The sequence below is a fragment of the Manacus candei genome, unplaced genomic scaffold (genome assembly GCF_025592945.1).
Source record: "Manacus candei isolate 608988 ecotype Guabito, Panama unplaced genomic scaffold, ASM2559294v1 h1tg000023l, whole genome shotgun sequence".
NCBI lineage: Eukaryota > Metazoa > Chordata > Aves > Passeriformes > Pipridae > Manacus > Manacus candei.
The window spans coordinates 27,033,094-27,055,030 of NW_026138071.1; the positions used below are offsets into that span (position 1 = coordinate 27,033,094).

At 39.4% G+C, this 21,937-nt stretch overlaps 1 protein-coding gene across 1 annotated transcript in view; it reads left to right on the top strand.

The window, feature by feature from the left end:
• Positions 1–20,509: 20,509 nt before the first annotated feature.
• Positions 20,510–21,937, top strand: part of COL5A2 (collagen type V alpha 2 chain) — a 100,143-nt gene continuing 98,715 nt past the window's right edge. Inside the window, exon 1 of the mRNA XM_051787168.1 lies at positions 20,510–21,097. Coding sequence (XP_051643128.1) covers positions 20,995–21,097 — 103 coding nt within the window. The 5' untranslated portion in view covers positions 20,510–20,994. The remainder of the gene's footprint in view (positions 21,098–21,937) is intronic.

Here is a 21,937-nt window from a genome sequence, read left to right on the forward strand (position 1 = left end):
ACATGCCTTTTTTAAGCAGGGTTGCAGTTGGAAAAAAAATCTGTATGACCCAAATGAACTAGTTTGGTCTATTTTTCGGAAATGCAAACAAAGCAGCATCATTACATGATTTATAGCTATTCAGCAATGTTGGATTGTACACCAGAGGAAGCATCTTGGTTGAATGGAAAACTTGGGCTTATAAAGTGACTGTGCTGGTTACCATTCCCCAGTTGCTATGTTTTGTTAAAAAAGGAATATTGAGATGTTGGTGAATTACTGTGAATTTCCAGATGACTTGCCTCAGATTCTGCACTTGGCACAAGGTAATTTCTAGCTGCCTTTTATTTTTTTTTTTTATTCTCAGCTTCCAACCCCCCTTTGTCATTACTTCAGGACTGGTTAAAATGCAGAATGATTGTTTATTATTAGACTCTGAGTGTATAGTGGAATTTTCAAAATCTCCCTTTTTGAATTTTATTTTGTTAAATGAGTTAAAAGGCATACTTGTAAAATTATTTGAAAATTAAAAAAAACCCCAAAAACCAGTTTCATTTCCTTCGTTCATATATTTGCTTTGCTGAACTTGGAGACTTATGAAAGGAAGGGACTCTAAGAGTAAAAGGTCTAACACCTAAATGGGAGTATTGTTTTGCAAATCTGTTTTTACACAGTTCCATTTACAGCATGGATGGTAATTTAAGCTTTCAGGGTTTTAATTTTTTTTTTTTTAGTTTATTTACCAGTGTCTGAATATCTAATCTTCCTTTTCTTCCTTTTGCAAAGCAGATGTATGGCAGTGGTCACTTGGAAAACGTTTTAAGCAGTAGGAGAGAAATGTCATTCAACTGGCGTTAGACTAGTTATTTATACTTAAAACCAACAAAAACCTCTAAAACCCCATGCCCTTCAAAACAGCCTGTTTCCTGTAGAAGGCTTGATGGTTAAATTCATCATTCTTGTGTTTTCCTTGGATGCTTTTTGCATGTCTTTAAACACAACTAATAGTCTTGGGAAACATCACAAGATGGTTTGCAGGCAACTCTGTGAGTTTTCCATCCTCAGACCCTCCCAGCTCCTTTGCAGTGTGTTCCTATTTGTTTAATTGCTCTTTGGGGGCAGTCCCACATACCTGCTCCCTTAGCTTTAAACCCTTGTAGCTGGATTATAAATGTCTGTTAACAACATTGGTAATGGTTCAGTGCCTTCAATTTGGATGCAATTAAAATACGTTTTATCATACATATTTCCTTGTTCTGTCTGTAGGGATCAGGATGGCTTTGAACTATTCTGGCTTTGAACTGTTCTACCAGCAATTTATGCTGCTGCTGTTGAGGACTCTGGACTTCTTGCCAGCCTGAGAGTCCTTGGTAGGCCATCAGTGACTGAGATAACTTCATCAACTACAGAAACATGTACAAAGATTTAATTTGTGTCTTTGCTTTTTTTTGCAAAATGGAAGTTAAAAAACCTGGAGGTCTGGTGGTTGGTTTTTTTTTTGTTTTGTTTTGTTTTGGTTTTGGTTTTGTTTTGTTTTGGTTTTTTTGTTGCTGTTGTGGTTTTTTTTTTTGTTTGTTTTTTTTGTTTGGTTTTTTTTTTTTGGTTGGTTGAGGGTTTTTTTGTTTGCTGTTTATTGGTTTTGTTTTTGTGTTTTTGTTTGGTTTTGATTTTTGGTTTTCATTTGGTTTTGTTTTTTTGTTGGTTGTTTGATTTTTTTTTTTTTGGTTTTTGTTTAGGTTTTTTTTTGTTTGGTTTGGTTTTTTTTAAAGAAAATCTGGAAATTCTATCTTTTACTTTTCTTAAGTAGGAGGAATTCAACTTTCTGTCAGAATAGAAAGTTACAAAAGTGGAGGATATTTTCTCTTAGATTTATTGTTGCAGCCTGTGCTGGAATGATATGCTCTTTTAAACGAGTTTGTGCCTGAGTTTTAAATGTTTATGAGGGTCAAACAGACAACTCCAGGTTGAAAGAAGCCTTTAAAGTACAACAGGGTGAGATTGATCAATTCAGGTTGTGGCTTGGAAGCAACTGAATTTATGAAGAAGGGTGAAAATTAATTGGAAAACTCTTGTCTGCAGAGTGCTAACATGGAAGGTGTGGCTCAGAAATTCAGAGTTGGAACAAGAAGCCCCCAGTTCATTTTATTTAAGAGAGATATCAGCACTTAATTCTCATTCTTCTTGGGGAATTCTACTCCATGTAAATGATTTAAAAAAATTCCTCGAAAGATCTACTTAATGATTTTTAAAACATGCCATCATTTTTTTCTTAATACTGTGCAAACTAAGACATAAAGTTAGTGATTTGCAGAAGTGAAGTGAACCCACAGGACAACAACCCACAATAAAATTCTGGTGCTCTGATAATGAATAAAATTCTGGTGTTTTGTTCCTTGCACTGTGATTGGATAGAGATGCTTTTACCATAATTGTACCAATAACTGAACTAACAAAAATTTGGATTTTTACCTTAATTTCTTTAGTTCCCATTTATTATACATTTAATGACTTGGACCAAGTGTTCATAGCTAGTTCCTGGGAAAAAGTTGCAGGAACTACAAAAAATGGTTTTCAACATATGAACCCCACCCTTCTTGGTGTCCCAGTGTGACCTGTGAGATACTTGTCTTTAATCAGACTAGTAGGGCCATTCCTAGGTCTATGGGAACAGTCATAAAGTTGGTACCACTGTCCCTCTCCCTGCCTCCCTCAGTTTATTGAAGTAAAATACTGATGCCTGCACTGCTGAAGGCTGAAGAATTTTTAATATACTCACAAGGAGCAAGAAAGATGAGTCAGTGGTGATTAATTTAATTATCTCCTTCTCCTTAGCCATGTGGTGTTTCACATCTCACTAGCTCTACGGTCACGGTTCACGTCTCCAGGATGAAGGACCAACCACTGCCTCCCTAAGATCTTGCTCTGTGGTGAACTTGCCACCGGCAATAGGCAGCTTCTTCTTTCCCTGAAGTGAAACTGCAGCTGTGACCCCAGAGGCTGGCAGTAGGCAGGTTTGCACTGGCCCCAAGCCACGTCTCAAATGCCATTGTTTCAGTCCCACCACTGTCTGTCAGCTGCCCCACTGCAGTCAGAGGATCAGCCTCCTGCCTGCCCCCAAGAAATATTGACCATCAGCCTCGTGTTAGATGGCACACAGCTGTCTCGTTTTATTGTGTGAGAGGGCATCTCTTCCACAAGCATAGGTGGGAAAAAATTCCACTGTGGAATCAAATTTCTCTGACCCATATAACTCGGACAAAGTTTTCCTTGGAAGCGTAGTTTTGTGACATAATCAGCCAGTGGAGGGTGCAAATCAAATTCACTTGCAGATCAGAACCCTCAGAACTATAGAAAAGCCAAATTGCCTTCCAGGTTAAAAATATGGGGGATTGAAGTGAGAACCCAATTAACGACAGTTAACAGTAACTGAGGAACAAGATGATTCCTGAAAAAATATTTGTAAAAATACAAATAATATAAAAAGAAAGTACTATATTTTAAAAGTACTATATAATAAGTACTTTATATATAGTACTATATATTAAAAAGTAGTATATATTAAAAATCCATTACATAACTTGTCAAGAAAGGGAAATTACCTCTGTTTTTACAGAATCGTTTCACGTAACAAACACACGGCAGGACACAAAATTCAATGAAATGTCAGTGTAGAAAACAGCACTGCCCAACTGCTGCATTTTGTGTTTATGTGGTGGTCAGGCAGACTTCTCTGCCTGCAAATGCCTCTCATATAATTGCCATGCCTCTGTAGGTACCATTCAGGTGACACATCTAGCAAACACACAAACAGGGAAAGGAGGTGTCCACAGGGAAATCCTACTCTTCCTGATGGAAGAGCAGCCGACATCACACCCTCTCATATCATGGTGGCAGGGCTGAGTTTCATCACTGGTTTTAAAGAGCAAGGATATAATTAAATTGCATTTATCTTCCTACGTTAAGATATCATGAGGTAAAACTGGTGGCTGCCAGAGTTTTGTTTACTACCAATTGCAGTGACTGAAGAATCATTAAAATAGCAGCCAATTCAATTTGGAAAGACTTGCAAAGTAGAGAGACAGCTGCTTCTTTTATGCAGTTCCTCAATCTTTGTGGGTTCCCTGCTCACCAGAGAGCATCCACAGAAGATCAGCAATGCAGGAAACGACGCATAAATCATTCCTGCAAGGTCAGTAAATTAACTACTGGAGGTTAAAAGTTATTTGTGATCAGAGAGAAGCAGTAAAACCTATCAAATGGGGGTTCTAGAATTCAAATAGAAGTTGAAAAAGCAGATAAATGTTCTAACACGATCTATGTGTTTCTACTTTACATTATTAAAGTCTGAGTTAAATTTTTGCTGAATCTTCTGGCTCCAAGTCATCTTCTTCCACCACTAGCTCAAATAAAGGTGAATTGCTTCTACATTATAAAACTAAATATAATAGAACCTCTGAACAGTATCGAGGACAGGAGCAGTTTTGTATTAAGGATGGTGTGGGGGATTTTTTTTTTTTTCCTTTTTCAAGCCATGTAACCAATAATGCTGGTCACCCCAAAATATTGGGGTTACACATTAGGAGCTTGCACATTCAGGAGTGACAGTGTGCCTAATCATCTTGGTACTGATTTTTCCTACTGCTGGCCTGCTCTTTTAAGCTTTGACTGGCTGAGTTTTTTTTAGTGTAATGGTTTGCCTTCAGTTCTGGACTATCTACTTAATTTATCAGGCAAATCCAGCATTTTAAGTTTTCTGCACAGGCAAAGTGATGAGACTCTCTTATCTGTTGACATTGGCAAGGCATTGCTGATAATCCATCTGAACTGATGTGATCTGTCAAGACATCCCATAATGTGGGGGATTTCTCACTTGTTTCCACCATACCCTATTCAATGTTTTATATGCAGTTGTGAATTGTTGCTGTCTTTTCATTTGCTAATCAGTTTATTTCAGATTTTTTGACTTTATGTTATGCTAGAAGCTATCTCCACATTGTATCTAAAATAGTTTTAAAAACCTGAGGATTGATATGGACATTGACTCCATCCAAGCCAAACTTTACTGTGGATATTGATATGTGGGTTGTAAATCTGTTTATTTCTTGAAAAACCCTTCATTCCAATGAAAGTTTGGCTACTGAAAAGAAAGCTTCATTTTTACATGTTTTGTGGCTTGGTTTTACTAGAACTAATTGCGTTTATAATAATAGCTGACTTCATTTGTATGGTAATGGGTTATTTTGTATGATAATTAAGAACTTGGATACAAAGAGGACATCAAAAGTGAGCTGTCGCTGAACATCAAGTGCAGATTTATGGGTTCAATTAGGCTTCTTGTAATACTGAACCATATTAGAAACACTGAATGAGGATCAAGGGGAGACAGAAACACATCTTTGTGTATCCAAGTTTCTCAACTGCAAAGTAGGTGGCTGACAAGTCCACGTGGATTGGTGACAACACACTACTGTTCTCAGGGTTTTTCAGACAGGGGTGGATTCAAGGTCATGAAACTGCTGGGACAAAGATTTGGTGTGGAAATTGTCCCATAAATGAGTAAAGTGACTAGTTCTGGGCCTCATACAAACGTAAGGAATTAAGTGTTAGATCAGCACCTTAGTTCAGTGGTTTTCTGTACTGATGCAATACTTTCCTTCCAGAAGAGCAGTACTGGGAAAGGGGATGCAAGACAGGCATTTCTGATTTCTCTCCCTTTTTACCTCCTCCTCCCCTCCCTTCCCTTTTTGAAACACAACCTACCCCCCCCACTGCATTTATAGTGAAGTTTGAACCTTGCACACACTTACTATACTGTCTTTAGTGAAGTGTGGCCCTTTCTCCCCACAGTCTCACTTTTCTCTGGAAATTGTGACCAAAGTAATTTTGGAGAGTTCTCTTTGGAGAAAGAAAATTCAGTAGGGAAGGAAGGAGAAGAGGAGGAAGAGGAAAGGGCAGATTAAAACAACAGTGTAGAAACAAAAAGCCTATAGATCAGAATCCTGCTTAGCAGGCTAAATGTTTATGTGCTTTTTGTGTGTATATGCTGTAACATTAGGTGAAACCATTGGCATGACAAAGCCATTGCTGCTGATTTGAGTTTTGGTCAGGATTTTTCCTCTTCAGTATCTTCCTTTCTTGTCCAAACCAAGGTGAGATTCCTAATAAGGTGGTTTGTGTTTTGGTGTATGGGTATGTCACAAACTGCTACGTGAACACTAGTTCACTGCATGGGATTGAGGCTTTTAAGAAGGATGGAAAAATCAAGGGAAAAAGTTTTGGGCTTGGAAAGCTGGGGTTTTTAGTATGCATCACCTGGGGCAAAAAAGCAAAATTCTGTGCCCATTTTCTAGGCTGTTCTGCTGATTTGTGTATATGTGCTGGGAGAAGTTGAAAGACTTCTACCCCAGACCCAAGGCACAGGTACCAAAGCATGAAAATTAGGGAAAAAATACCTTTGCATGGAAAAAATAACATTGCACGGTGTTATAAAGCAAGATACAGAATGGGCCCAAGTATGCAAATAGTTTCAAAGCTAATTCTGAGTAGGTAAAAATGTACCATGTACCACAGTATTATTTTTCCCATCCAAACCTGCTCAGCACTCCTGAACATGGTGGGAAATAGGACCTCTTTTAAAATATTTGTTTAAAGGAGTCTGACACCAGGAGTGTCCACATAAATTGTGTTTTCTTTCAACTTCAACAGTTGTACAAAACCTTGTACTTAAGCAACACTGTCTTTATGCCAAGTTGCTTTGCTTGACTGCTTGGAATACCCACGGGAACCTCTCAGTTCAGCAAAGCCACTGTGTCATAGTCTTTGGAGAAATGTGATGCATCTCAGAGTGACACATTCATCTGGATGCAGTTGAACAATTTTTAAGTGAGATTACTTTTTAAACTAAACTCTTCACTGGATGTTAATAAAAAGAAATTGCAAAAATGGAAAGCAGGTTGTGTTATTCTGTCTGTCCTGTTTGCTCTTCCTCTGATTTTCAATCTCTTTCTCACTTTTTCTTTTCATGTAACATATGTCTACTAGGTTAAATAAAAATAAGTATTCCTTTTCTGGGCAAGTAGTAGATCACAAGTTACATTTGAGAAATATATTGGACATCCTTTCACAAGGGTTGTGTCATTACTTCTACCGATTACAAAAGGTACCATTATTTCCTCAGACCTTTCTTGGAGTCAGGAATACCTAGCCAATGAGTCAGAACCTCTTCCCATTTCGCCTTTTAATAATTTTCCAGTTGCAATGGTTGTCTGTGTTGTTTTTTCTAAACCCTGTAAACGTAAAAACCTCATTCTAATTAAGTGAAAACAGACTAAAATGTGACTCATCCTACTCGTCAGGGATTGGTTTGCAGATGTAATTTCTCCTTCTATAGCCAAAACCTGGGAATAGTTATAACCAATCTGAGAGGATATTATGTTTCTGGTGAACTAAATTAAATCTCAGTCCTTTTAAAAAAAGTTTCAGTTGGAATTACTTTCTTTCAGTCCTCCTACTATTAAGTAAAATTGAGCACTCTCAAATCAGTCCTGCACTCCTGCATGTCTTATTAGAACATAAACATCCAGCAGGGAATTTTTGGAATAAAATAGCACCTTTTATGCTCCAGCAATAGGGATTCCTGGTAGATGACTGTGCAGCTGTAGTAACCACACTGTTCAGGGGAAAGTGAGGTATTGCTTTGCATAATGCTGAATTTCCAATCTCCCTCTGTATTTGCTAGGGAAGTCTGTTAAGAGACAAAAAAAAAAAGTGTTTTTAATGTTGCATTGCTTAAGAAGTACACAGGAAGTTAATTTTTGGTAAGTTATAAATTCTTGGGTTCCTAAATGCCTTAGTTCATAATCTCTTTGCTTGCTTTATTATTTTACTAGGCTGGCTGGGAAAACAGACTTTTAAGTTCTTATGGGAAAAGGGGAGGAGGAGGAGAAGGAGGAAGGAGCAAATAGATAAACATCTGAGAGAGAATTACAAAGCTGGGAAATAAAAATAGCATTTGGGACAGCACTGTGAAGTGAGTCATGCACTGGATTAGGGACTAGGATGAAGCATGACTGTGTAAAGGAGGCAGCAGGCTGTGAGGGATGGCCTGAAGGGGAAAGGAAGGGAGAATGCTTGGCCCTCTGATGAAAAGGGAAAACTTCAGGCATGACTGTTGCTTGAAGAAGATGGGCTGTTAAAGTGAGATGATACATTTCATGTTTCTCGCCTCTCCTAACCTGGCCAGAATTGTCTTTCTTGGAACCTGCAGACCTTTGAATGTCCTAAGCTGGGTACCAGCATGAAGCCTGCACAGGAGATCTGTGCTTGAATCAGGAAGCTTTGGCTCTGTGCTGGCCCAGGTACACACACCTCCATTCTTTCTTTTCCTTAGCTGTGTTCCTACATGCCTCCAAGGTGGAATCTAACTCATGTGTTCACTTATACATGCCTTATTCTCAGATCCAGTCCCCTCCTTAGAGAGGACATTAACCTGTGTCCTGCTATTTCTCTTTTCCTTTGCCATGCATCCCTACCTACCAGAGAGTACAAGTTGAAGTCATCTGTACAGCATTAGTTGTAGAAATAACACAGTTTACTTAATTGCTGGATGACAAAGTCCTGACGTGCCTTAGGCATAAATTTTCTTTCAGAGATGGAGGAAATAGGTTAATCTGTAGAACTCCTAGACCAACAGACATAACCTGCAGAAGGACTAAGTAAGGATGGATCATGAATGTCTGCTAAGGAAGTAAAGATGATTAAACTTTTAGTTTAGGGAGGAATACTGTAGACGAGCCAAGCTATAGGATTAAAGCCTTCCAGTAGCCCCCTTGTAAACGTGAATGAACAACAGACAGAAGTCCTTTTGGTATCTCCTTTTTATCAACAGTGGAGAATGACTTCCATGAAGGCTGGTAAGCATCAGACACTTAAGTTTCAGGATCACTTAGAGCAGTTGTTTCTGCAGTTTTCTTGAGTCATCTCTCACTATCATTAGCAAAGCAGAGTTTGTCTTTGGCTTTGCTGACATTCACTGACCTCTGTGTTCAGAAAGGGTACTTGGTGCTGTCTTGAATTTGACTGTGAAAATGTGGCACTAAACAAAGCTTGAAAACATACAACTGCAAACAGTCTCCAGATGGACTGAGGGATTTACTGAAACACCTGCTGTTGTAGAAACGAACAGTCCTTTGGGTAAAACACGATACCTGGAGTTTTAAAAACATTACAATAAGCACTGAAGGAGTATGCTGTTGAAAATGATCCAGCTTCATGAAAAAGGAAGGAATCATTCCGTGACTATTTAGCTGTTCTTTTCTTTCCTATGTAACTTTGGGTAGTGTCTTTTTTTTTGGAGTTTAGATACTTTAGATATTGCAAAAAGTGCATGATTCGGCCGTGTTTACACAGACTCGTTCTCTGCCAAAGAAAATACTTGTCCATGTGCCACCCTAACTAAGTACTTCTTCTGCGTGTCTGCGTGTGTGTTAAGTTCAGCTTGGCCTTCTGGTGTAGCCTATATATAACATAGTGGGCTTTTAAAATTCTTTCTTACAGGTTTAGCAGCAAACATTCAAACAGCCACTGCAAGACTGTTGTAACAACAGTGCAAGTGTCTCATATCCCCCGTCCGGGGTTATGGAGAATGTAAAAGGCTCTTTCTGCCTTATTTCTTGTCCACAGAATCTGCATTTTGTTATTTTGCTGTTGACACACAGATTGTTTGCCTTTGCCATGGTGGAAGTCCTGTTCCAGGACATGCTTTAGCCGGTCATTGGGCTGAGTTACTCCTCGGACTGATATTGGAGCTGCAGCGCAACGAGTCCTCAGGGATCTGTAGGTCACTCATTCCCTCATTGGAAATGGCTTTATTCTGCAGCTTCAGTGAGATTGAGTGACTTTTCAGAGGCCTAGAAGTTCTCTTACAAGCATATAGATCGTATTCTTAAATGTCTGTGGCACTGAGGAGAGGTTAGGAGTAACTTGTTTTCACCTCTCCCCTCCTTCTCTCTATTCTCTACATATGAGAGTACTCTTATAAGATTATTCAGAAAAGCCAGTTACAAGCCTGAATTTAAGATTTCAAAAAGGCTAAAAAGAGGGAAAAAAAAAGGTATGTTAAGTAAACTAAACAAGTCCTGGAGAATGTCCAAGCCCTAAGAATATTTGACTGAATGCTGGTGACTTTTTAAGAGTTTGCCACATCCTTGAGTTAACATCTGCATAGAGCCCTCTGACTTCAGTGGGACTTGTGACAGTTTTGACAACTATTCCCTAGGGAGCGTTACAAGATAAGGCAGGGATCAATGTCAGGTTCCTGACAGGACTTTACCTCTGACATGAGTGTTTGCTTTCTTGAGAGAGGGACATTGTCACAGGCTTCTTGAATACAAATAAATGAGGTCAAGATTTTATATTGAAAGTTTTTCCTGTATTCTCAGCAGAGTAGAGCTAGGATTTCATGGCAGTCTCTTATTCTTAGGTGTAATTCTAAAATTAGTCGCAAGAAGCAGACAAAAAAAAAAATCTGGAAAATTCTTCCACCTTCACTGAAGTTGTATAGGAATTGACAGATTTTCTATTGCAAATTTTATAAGTAATTGTAAAAAATATTACATGAAATAATAATAGTAGATATTTAAAGCTTGTATTCTAGTTGCAAAAGATAAGTTTTTATTAACGTTAAGCAAAAGGTAAGTTTTTATTAACACTAAGTTTTTATTAACACTGTTTCATCCTGCTTGAAAATATCTTTTATGCAATTTAAACTTTGGTCTTCATAGAACAATTGTTGGAATGTGGAATGTTAGAAGTATATGGATGAAATCAAACCAGCATTTTCATTTATGTTTCCTACCCAGCATATGAGATGTTTAAACCTAAGAATAAAAAGTCGATTACAATCAAAAATTTTGCTCTTGGTATCCTAAAATCTGTGGAAAATCAAGTACTTTTTGTATACAAAAAAGAGCTTTTTTATACATGGCTAAGTTTATGTGGGCTTGGCTCTGTGTAGCTATGTTTAGACTTGATTTGCCTGCTGAGGTAATGCAGGTGTAATTAGTGTACTTGAATATAAATCCTTTATACAAACTCTTGCTTCCCAACAAGAACTCTAAATCTTTCCCAGAGAGCAAACAGTTGTTAACTGAGGGGAAAAAGAGAAGTCCAGTCACCCACTGTGGCTATCACTACCTATGTTTTAAACCAACCCATTGCTGGATCAAGGGTTATAAGGGGAGGTTGTGTTCGTGTCCCGCAGTGCCACCAAGTTTAATTGTTTAAGCCGCTGTCAGAAATGACATGATAGGAGACATAAGGAGACTGTTTAAAGCTGCCATGGGAATCTTAGGTATGGGGATCTCTGAGAAACAAGTTATGCTACTGAGGCAGTGAACAACCATCTTTAAGCACTAATAATTATTTTATAAAACATCTGAGGCTCACCTAAGCTAAGCTAGCTCATCTAAGCTGTCACTCAAAGGGTAAGAGACTAGTTTCCTGAACTACATCATGAAAGCAATCATTTGAGGCAAAATGGAACACGACAGTGAGTGTGGTGGGTAGGTATCCTCCTGAACAATCTGTTTCAGCCCATTAACCAGATGAAAATCCACTTGCTGATGGGCCTTAGCTTTGGAAGTACGTCTACGTCCTAAAGAGTTCTGGAAAAAAATATTTAAAGGGCTTTTTAAAAGTTAAATCAGTTAATACATTTTTTTCATGGCAAAAATTAAACCTAAACTTGAGGGATTGTTTCTGGGTAAACTGTTTTCAATTAGCACTTGGTCTTTAAATGCAGCACAAAATGTGCTCCACACATGCATTCATAGAATCTTAGTGCAATAAAGCTCATAAAAGCTATAAAATATTGGAAAGAAGACAGCAGGGAAAGGGAAAGGAAATGGAAAAGCAAAGCAGGCAGAATCAACCTGGTTTGCATTCTGTATTTGAACCTGGCATAACTAACCAGGCAACTGCATTGACGCTTATTTAATGTTGTCCTGGGCTTTTAGTTCTAGTAGTGACACCAACATACCCAATGAGGGATATATACATATTTTATATATATTACAACTGTTAGAGAATATTTTTCTTATTTTAGCTTTGTGCAAATGTGATGCATAAATTCAAGCCTTATATCCCTGACTTACACAAATGCTGATTCCTTTCTTGCTTCTTTTTCTCTATTATTTCCTTCTGCTGTTGTTGTTCTTCCCTTTTCTTTTATTAATCATCCATAATTTTGTCAGCGTTGACACAGCTTTTTCCTTTCTGCTTTAAACAAAGAAAAATGGAATGTCCATGTCAACATGGAAAATACTAAAAATATGAGAATTTTTCATTTTTCATGATTTTTTAAAAATGTTTTTAAGTTGGGTTTTAATAATTCCCTGGTTTATCACTTACGAGATTTTATCATCTGATAGAGGTGGATCCTATTTTCCAGAAGAAGACTCACTCTAAAGAGAGAATATAGTCAGTACATAAATCCCATTTTCCTCCTAGGAGAAAAACAGTGCTGGAAAGAATCTAAAAGGATCCTCCAGAGTATTGCAATGCGTTATGGAAGGATAAACTCTATCCATATTATTCTTGGCAGGTGTTTATCTAACTTTTTCTCACAGACCTCTCAAGTGTAACCTGCCCAACACCTGGAGGTGTTTAAGGTGAGACTGGATGTGGCATCAGTGCCGTGGTCTGGGAACCATGGTGGGGCTGGATCAAGGGTTGGGCTTGATGATCTCAGAGGTCTTTTCCAACTCTACTGATTCTGTGACTCTATGATTCCATGTTGGGATTGCTATTGCTGCTGGCATCAGCACCTGACAGAAGGACGTTGTGCTCAACGCTCCAGGCAGGGATGTTTGTTTATGTAGTAACAAACAATGTGATGAAAAGATAGTTAGTCAGGGGTGGAAGTAACATATTAATTCAGCAGCTGAATATTGCTGCTATCTTCATCAGGGCCATTCTTTCACCACAGTGTCTACTGCTTTGATTTGGTGTCAAGGATAGCTGCGCGAAAATTATTAAATCCATTTCTTCTTATTAATTAGACAAATTAAATAATTTATTTTAAAAAGATTACCTTAGAAAAAGCTGAGCAATTCCAGTAAGTTCCTTCTGTCAATGGAGCTGAGGCCTTTCCCAATTTTAAGGGGTAAGGAAGTAGAATCAAAGGCACTTCACCTATCCAGGACAAAACCAGTATGATTAAATATGGGGGTTTTCTGGCAAACGTAAGTTTAATGTATGGTATTATATCGAACATTCACTAAACATCTGCTAAGGTTTTTCTTACATGAGAAACAGTATCCTGTGTAAATGGATCCCTTCAGTCCTACTTTATAGTCTGTGTTAAGTCACAGGCACTTTGTTTCACATGGATGTAGCAATAAATATGGTTTTGTATAAGGGGAAAAAATATATTCTTTAGTTTAGAGGTCCTTTGCCTCAGTGTTTCCCTCCCGAGAGGGGAAAGGCTCCTTGGATCCATCTCCACTTTTGGCTTGCACAGGGTCTCATCTGCTGGAAATACTGCCTTCTGCAGACCACCCAGGGTGGTTCATGGCAGCCAGCAGGCTCAGGCCCAGAGCACTGCTGACAGTCTCATTTTACTCCAACAGACAAATTCCAATTCACTCAGTTACCTTGGGGTTTATCTTATATGGCAACTTAGTTTATAGAGCTTGATCAGTAACTAGCTATCCTTGCAGCATTATGTATATACTTTCCTCTAAGTTTAATTTTAATGTACATTTACTGTGAGTAGCCTGTTCATTCTGAAGTCCCTCCTGGAGCTGCTTTAGCCATTCTCCAGTCAAATCTGCAGGCAAACTCTGTTAATTGGCATGTAGTGTGTACAGGATTTCTCGGCATTTTTATTTTCCTAGGAAATCAGATGTAACTTGAGAGCAACATGGTGTGTAAGGCTGCATTCTGAACTTCTTACTCTTGTTATGGTCGGTAAGAATTTTGCTACGGACTTAAGTGCTTTATTCCCCAGGCCTGTCTCAAGGCAACGACTCTTTCAGCTTTGGATATTCCGCGGAATTAACTCTAAGGCTGAAGATCCCTGCTTTAAAACTGAAAGTGCAATGATAGGAAAAGCAATTAGCTGGGGGTTTTGCCATGCTTCGGTCAAATGTTATGCAGTCTGATTTGCAGCTGATGGGGTGTAAGTCCATGAGACCAAACATGGAAACCATGTGCTCTTTTCTTATCCAAACTGACAAAATTACACATCAGGAGAGCTGAACACAGGCCCAGGCAGCACATTGTGACAGCGTGGCTACTCTGCTTCTGGTAGTTGAGGGCACAGACTCTTAGGTCCTTAGCTTGAAAATAAACACTGGTGACTATAGGGTTCCTTCTGTCTGGGGCTTTTGATGAGAGTGTGGGCAGTAAGGGTTTAATTATCTCCACATCATCATCCTGATTTTTTCAGTGGGCTCGTAATTGCTCCTCACATTTTGTGAGAACCAATTCCGTAATATTTCTGAGTGTTCCAAACCTGCAGTAATTACCTCTGTTTAAATAAACAGCAACAGATAAAACATTTCAACAACCATGGAAAAACCAATAAATAAGATTTTAATCATATCCTTAGCTAACACAAACTCTAAATGACAGACAGTACTTTGTTTTTTAAAAACATGACATACTATACTAGGACATTATGACAAGTTATAAAAGGGCTCATTTTGTGCTTGGGCCTGCACTGAGCATATTAAAGCACAGTTCAGTGATCTGGAATCGGTGACAATAAGATGAAATAGTTCTACATATTCTTAGACACAGATTTTTAAATGAAGGAATGACAATGAAATGAGTATAATGTTCTTTTAAAACCATGGATAGGGTTTTGTTGTGTTGAGCAAGTAACCCTGAGCCTCAACACAGCTTATAATAAGCCTATTCCTAAAACACAAGAATATTCAAAATGAACTTTCAGTCAAATCCCCTGTTTACAGTCCCATTGATTTCCTTGGCTCAGGAAAATTGAGATATGAATGTGCTTGTTGGATAGGACTTTAACTCTACTTTCGCATGGGCTTTCAGTCAATGAAAAGGTGCAAAGTAAACTAAACTATCTTAGGGTCTTAAGGTAAATTAATTAAATATTGGGGGGGGGGGGGGAAGTGTAGACCTATCATCAGTTGGGACCTATTTGAATTACAGATCAGCATTTGCCCTCGCCATCAGAGTGGGTAGCTTGCTGTGAATCTTTTATGTTTTCACTTAATCAGTTTAAGTGCTTAGGCAGACAAAAAACAGACTGACAATGAATTTGCAATAAACAGTGAAATAATGATGCTGTTTTTCCTGTTCTAGGTAAAGAATAAGTATAATTTACAGAGGACTTCATGCAAGACTTTCCCTAATTATTTCCCTAATTAATTCCTTGATTTTTTTGCTTAGAATAATGTTGAGTTTAATTTAATTGAGGCATTCTGAAGGAAAGGCTGCCAGTGCCAATAACCTTACTGAGCTTATTGGGTTTGGAATTGCTCACAGAAAAAGCACATTTTCGGTGACTTGCATAATCCATGACTCCACTCTAGCACTTTAAAAGCAAAGTATCATCCTACTTCTTCAAATCAAAATAAACTGAAACAGCATTACAAAGTTTGAATGCAACCAAAAAAATATATTTCCTCTATAAGGACTTAAATTCAAAGCCTTCCTATCCAAAGTTGATGGCAAAAATCTCTTGCAAATGGGCAACACGTCACTGGTGTAGCATTGTTTAAATCTCTAGCTGTCACTAGCTTTCATTTTTTTTTTTTCCACGAATTTCTCTGCAGGAAAATTAGGATTTTGAGGGTTGTGCAGTTTGTAATCTAGTCCATTTAAAAAGCTGATTAAAAAGTAATATAATATTTTACTGGTTTTATTCTTGCCCTTTTCTGTAGTTTCCTATTATGTTTTCTTATTTTAAATAATGGAATTTTCTGTCCTTTTACTATGTGAAAAATCTGTATAAAACAAGAAAACTGACTCCTTATGCACTAAGGGTTTTAAAAGGGCAAAGTGAACACGCTTCAAAGGAAAAGAAATATTTTCCTCTCAGTTGTGTTCATTTTAATGGTTAGTTCAAATGAAGAAGAGTAAGCTTTTTATGTGGGCTATATTTTTGGGCTTTAAATATGTGGTATGTCAATTTGCTGCCTGTTTTTATTTTTTTTTTTTTAAGCTAAGTGGGTGATTGAACAGCTTGTACAAGGTGGAAATTTCAAGCAGCACTTACCATGGATTTAACTGACTACATAAAACTTGATAGCACCTCTCACACTGACTTAAGCTCACTTTGGTGAAACTGTGTTGCTTTTGAAAATCTTGCTTGTTTTTTGAACAGGCACCTTTTGAATTTAATGAGAACTTATTTTCAGTTTCCATGAATCCACTGATTCCATGTTGCTCTAAAAGACTGGTCCAGGATCTGATTTATAACAGATAGTTTGCTCAATTTTATGAAGGTATTTTTTGTCAGTTTGGTACAAGTTAGTTCAAAACAGGAGCACTGCCACACTGTATGTAACAGTATGAAAAGTCCTTGAACTCTGTTGGAGAGACTCTCATGGATATTGGATTTTAATTGCTCATATGTATGCGTGCTCTGAAGCATTCGAAGCTGCTAATTATTCAGGTTTTTCTGGCCTGACTTGGAGATTTTGAAAGGTTTAAGCGTGTGAATTCTATTTTAATATATTTCTGAGTCCTCATAATTGCCTTGTAGTATTCCCTAGCTTCATGTATCACTCACAATGCTCTATGATTTTTGAATAATTTTGAATTTCACGTGTGGTTTTTAGGTCAGATAACACACAGTACCAACTTATTGGCTAAAAATAAGAATGGATGTCAATAGACTGGAGTCTTTAGTTTGGTTTTTTTTTTCAGAGTACTGTATCTTGATATTTTTAAGAGTGTCCTGGCTTCAGGGACAACTGTGATTTCATGAAGACTTTTTAGAGCAGATCCTAAAGGAGCACACACTGCTTTTGTGTGGAGATTTTGCTATTGCTTTATTGTTTCTCTTCATTTTATACAGAGATTCTTCAGCACCTAAAGGGGGCCTGTGAGAAAGATGGGGATGGGCATTTGAGAAGGGCCTGCTGTGATTGGACAAGAAGTAATGGCTTTAAACCAAAAGAATGTAGATTCAGACTAGATATAAGGATGAATTTTGTGATGAGAGTGGTGAAACACTGGAAAAGGGGTTCCAGAGAGGTGGTGGATGCCCCATCCCTGAAAACATTTAAGGTCAGGTGGGACAGGGCTCTGAGCAACCTGATCTAATGGAAGATTTCCCTGCTCATGGAAGAGAGGTTGGACTAGGTGACCTATAAAGGTCCCTTCCAAACCAAACTATTCTGTGATCCAAATAGAAAGTGATTTTTTAAATCACATACTATCACTTTTTCATCTCCCATGAGCCACTAATCAGCCACTAACTGGTTTCCATCCTGAATTCAAAGTGTGTCCTGCTGGTGGAAAGAGCCTTGGTTTGTGTCCTGCATTTCCACATTTATTGCCCTACTGAGGTGGACTAGACAAAGAGGATTCGGTCTTACCACTTCTGCAGTGGCTCTGTCTACTAAATTTAGGGTTGTCACATTCTTTAAGCTTGGTGTATAACAATGAGTAAATTCAAGGTGGATTGGAATAGAACCTGCTCCAGGAGTCAGGGCCCAGGATTCCTCTCCCAAGGAATTTTCATCTTGTGGAAGTTTTCATTGACAGAGAATTAAAACGAGCTCCAGAAAGGCTTTACTACTGAATCCAGGATCTTGGGCTAGTTTGCGAAATACCACATTCCTCTGTTCTTACAGAGTCCTAAAGTCTATGGAAAAAGTGAAAAACCATTGGAGAGAAGTTGCTACATAAATACAAAGTATTATTCTATGCCATGCTGGCTTCTCCCCTGTTGAGAGGAGGAGGGAGGAAGTGACACTGAGCATACTTGGAATTATTTATCTGCCCACTCTTAATTGCTTGGTCTGACTCTTTTTACAGTGGTGATAACTGAAGAATTTCTCTCACTCATATCCAATGGGATACTATCAAATAGCTCAGGCCTAGAAGTGAATTTGTTTAAATGAAGAATGATAGACTTAGTGACTCCTTATGATGCTTGTAATAAAACTGAAAACCTCTTTAAATGCAGATCCATGGTAAAAGGAAGTATTTATAAGGAGGCATAAGGGGATGGACTCAATTTGCATCCTTTTCTATTCCGTTGTTCATCTGTTTTATTCATGTGACATAATTTGTTGGTGACAGCAAAGCAGTAATAGATTTGAAGGGCAGCTTTTAGGTATTGGTGCAGGAATCTCTATAAAGGAGTGAAACGGCTGAAGGTATCTTTGAAAAATCTAAGTCCTCAGAAAAAAATTCTATTGAAAATGGTCAAAGGGGTCCTTCTGTTTTTTTTCTTCATGTGCTGTATGGGGAAAATTACGTCATCGTTATTCTATCCTGTTCTTGTTCTGGGGTTTGTATCAGAGTGCTCATTCTTGCTATGAATACTCTAAGAATTTACCAACCTGTTGCAGACTTAAGATTTGGGGAAATAAGCGTGAGCACTTGTTGTCCCATTTTGAGGACAAAGTGATTGTAAAGGTGAGTTTTACAAGTTTGTGGCCATTTCTCTGGTTCTGGGGTAGAACCTGAGTTCGTAGAATGGTACAATTGTTAAGGCTGGAAAAGACCTTTAAGACCCAAGTCCAACGATCAGCCCTGCACCACAACTGTGTTCACCGCTGTACCGTGTCCTTGCTGTAAAAAATTGTTTCCTAATATCTAATCTAAACTTCTACTGCACAGCTTGGGGCCATTTCCTCTTACCCTACCACTTGTTACCTGAGAAAAGGTATTTTGTGGTCTCATTGTAGCTTTCCCCAGGCTGCTTTAAGGACTTTCAGCTGTGGGTTCTCTGAGCAATTCACAGTTTTATTATAAGAAAATTCACATAAATTGTCTCTAGTTAGTAGCATATAGTTCAGAAACACCTACCTGTCTGTCGTAATGGTTTTTCATCAACAAGCACAGGAGACTTTTCAAAACAGTGTTCATGTTCTCAGTCTTTCTCCTCTTAAATTATTACTATTTGTGTACTCAGTGCTGTAAGTGACGGGTTACCTCCAACTGGGTGAAACCTTGATTGGTGTGGTTTTTAAAATCTGTTATTTTCCTTCTCTAATATATATATATATATATAGTAATTTTGCATTGTGTGATTTCATGGGATGATTTAACCATGTTTGCTGCTCTGTCATAGCTCATGTGTGCACAGAACAGAGCAAACAGCAAAGGTAACATCTGGCTCTACATTAGATATATTACCTAGAACACCTGTTGTTTCTAGCAAGCATCACATAACATCAGCTTTTCAAGGGAGATTTCCTGTGGTTGTGCTAATGTACGTCACTGAAATCATATGGTTTTTGAGACTAGCAAACCTGTGCAAGTCCTCATGAACCTGTCAAAACAAAATTTCACCTGTGACAGGGCAGGTGTTATAACAAATAAAAGATAACAAGTGTTATCTTTTGTTTTTCCAGCTCTGAGTTTCTCAACTGACACCAATGACTGTTATTGCTTTTCAAAATAAAAATTGCAGTGGCTTGCACAGCTTCAATATTTTCTGGGCTTTTTTTTTCCACAGTTATCACTCCTGAGCAACAGGGACTGTGAGATACTCTACTCCTGCAGTAACACCCTGTATGGGCTTAAGATTGTTGTATCAGGACTGCTTGGTGCAAGAGAATACAGAATTTTGACTTTGCATGAATCCAGGTGAAGTGTTTACTTAAAACAGGATTGTTCTCAAGCTGAAATGGCTGAACACAGAAAACCTTCCAGCTGATGAATCTGCATTTCCCTGCAGCAGGTATAGGTGACCCCGCTCTTAGCAAATGAGGGGATTAGTGACTGAACTTCCTTTCAGCAGATCATAAACACTGTGGGAAGAAAAAAAATTAGCATCCTACTCCCAGCTGCGATGATCCACAAAAGAGATTGGCTAGTACTCACGATAGAATGCTAATTAAGGCACATTGTTAAGGGCTAAATGCTAGGCTGGGGCTTAGGTAGGTTTCCAGTCATCAGAGAACAGTGGCAGAGAATCTTGGAGAAAAGCAGATAATAGGATAGTTTGGATGGTCATTCTGGTGTTAGAAGTGTAGAGCATCTTCGAGAGATTTGCAATAGTCTTCCTGACTGGTAGGACAGTAAATGTAGAGCATGCTAAGCATTTGAGGGAAGATTATTCAGCAAAAGAATTCATTTGAGAAAGATTATTTCCCTTTAGGTGAAAGGCAGTTACTTACACGTTCCTGAAACAAGCTGCCTCAGTAGCTCTGTGGTCCCTCTCAAGGGACTGGGGTCACATTTGATAACACAGCTACAGCAAGGCAGGGGGCAGTTATCAGGGGAGAGGAGGAAATCCTCCTCTGGCGAGCTGGCAGGGATCAAGTTCCTAATAAGGGAATCGTCTCCAAATGGGGCTCTACCCTCCATTCCCAGGAAGCGTGGGCTGGGTGTGTTAAAAGAAGAGCTTTCTCTTCCTGACAGCTTCTTATGGAACTGTGCTCCCTTAATAACTGGACCTGACACAGCACATGCACTGCACAGCAGCAGGAAAATATCCTACAAGTGTACTCTTAAAGAGAAAAGTTCAAGGAAGAGTGAAGCCAGCCCTGATTCGGTTATTTACCATCAATCAGACTGTTGCTTGGCAGGGAGTGGATGATTAGGAGCCCGAACGAGCTGAAAAGGGGCAGGAAGAGAAGTGGAGGCAGCATTCTTCCTATTTAAAGCTGCATCCCCTGAAAGGAGTGTTTGCAGACTGCGCTGGAGCTGGTGCTGAAGAAAGGGCTTGCAGACTTTGTCCTGGAATTGATGCGGAAAGGCAGAAAGACTGCCCAGCTGGCTTCATGGTGCTAAAATAACCTTACGACTCTGCACTTTTTTTGCTGCCCAGGGAGGATACATGTCTAATATCTAGGCATGATGGCAATCTGGGTACAAAGGAGAACTTTTTTCATCCTTGCTGCTTTATTAGGCCGATTTGTAACCACAAAAGCACAAGAAGAGGACGAGTATGACGGCGGTGAGTTTATCTCCCTCCCTCTAAGAAAGTTATCATAAATCCCCCCTCTTTGCATGCAGTGTGCTCGTTGTGTGATTTGGCTAGTAAGCGGAATTGAAAACCTCCGGAGAGCAAGAGGAACAAGACTTTTGCTTTTACATACTGAGAAGGGGGCAGAGAAGGGTTTTGCTCTTTGGGCTTCTCACCAGAAGACCGAAGGAGGCTTTTAAAGCCGGGTTTTGCGGCGCTCGCTGCGGGCGCAGAGCGGGAGGGGCGGTCAAAGGCCAAGTGCTGCCGTGGGGCTGAGCCCCCGCATCTCGGCGGGGCCGCGGCCGCTGGGAAGTTCCCAACAAAAAGAAGGGCTTGGGACGGGGCTGGAGAGCAGCTGGGCAAGCGAGCCGGGAGAGTAAACACTCGCAGGGCGGAGTCTTTTGCGCTGAACTACATCTGCTTTCTCACATTCTTTGTTTTAGAGGAACGCAGAAACGTGGATTCCCCTTTCTTCCCGCACACGCTCCCTTCGCCCCCTCTGGCCCCCCGTTTTCTTTCCCTCCTCCTCTCTTTCCTTCTCCGACTCGTTTCCCCCCGATTGTCGCTGGAAGGGCTGCCCGATCCCCCCGGGATGGCACAGCCTCCCCTCCGCCCGGGGCTCCCGTCGCGGTCTGTGCCGAGCTCTGCGGGGGCAGCGGGGCTGGCAAGGGGCGAGCCTGACCCGTGTAACTCGAGCCGTCTCAGGCTGCTTTATATCCGTCTTTATTTAATGTCATTTCAATGCCTGCGAGAGAGAGACTGATGGTCAGAAGGACGCGCAGTGACTGTCCTCTTTCATCGCTCGGGATGGATGTCGTCCTGTGCGCTGAT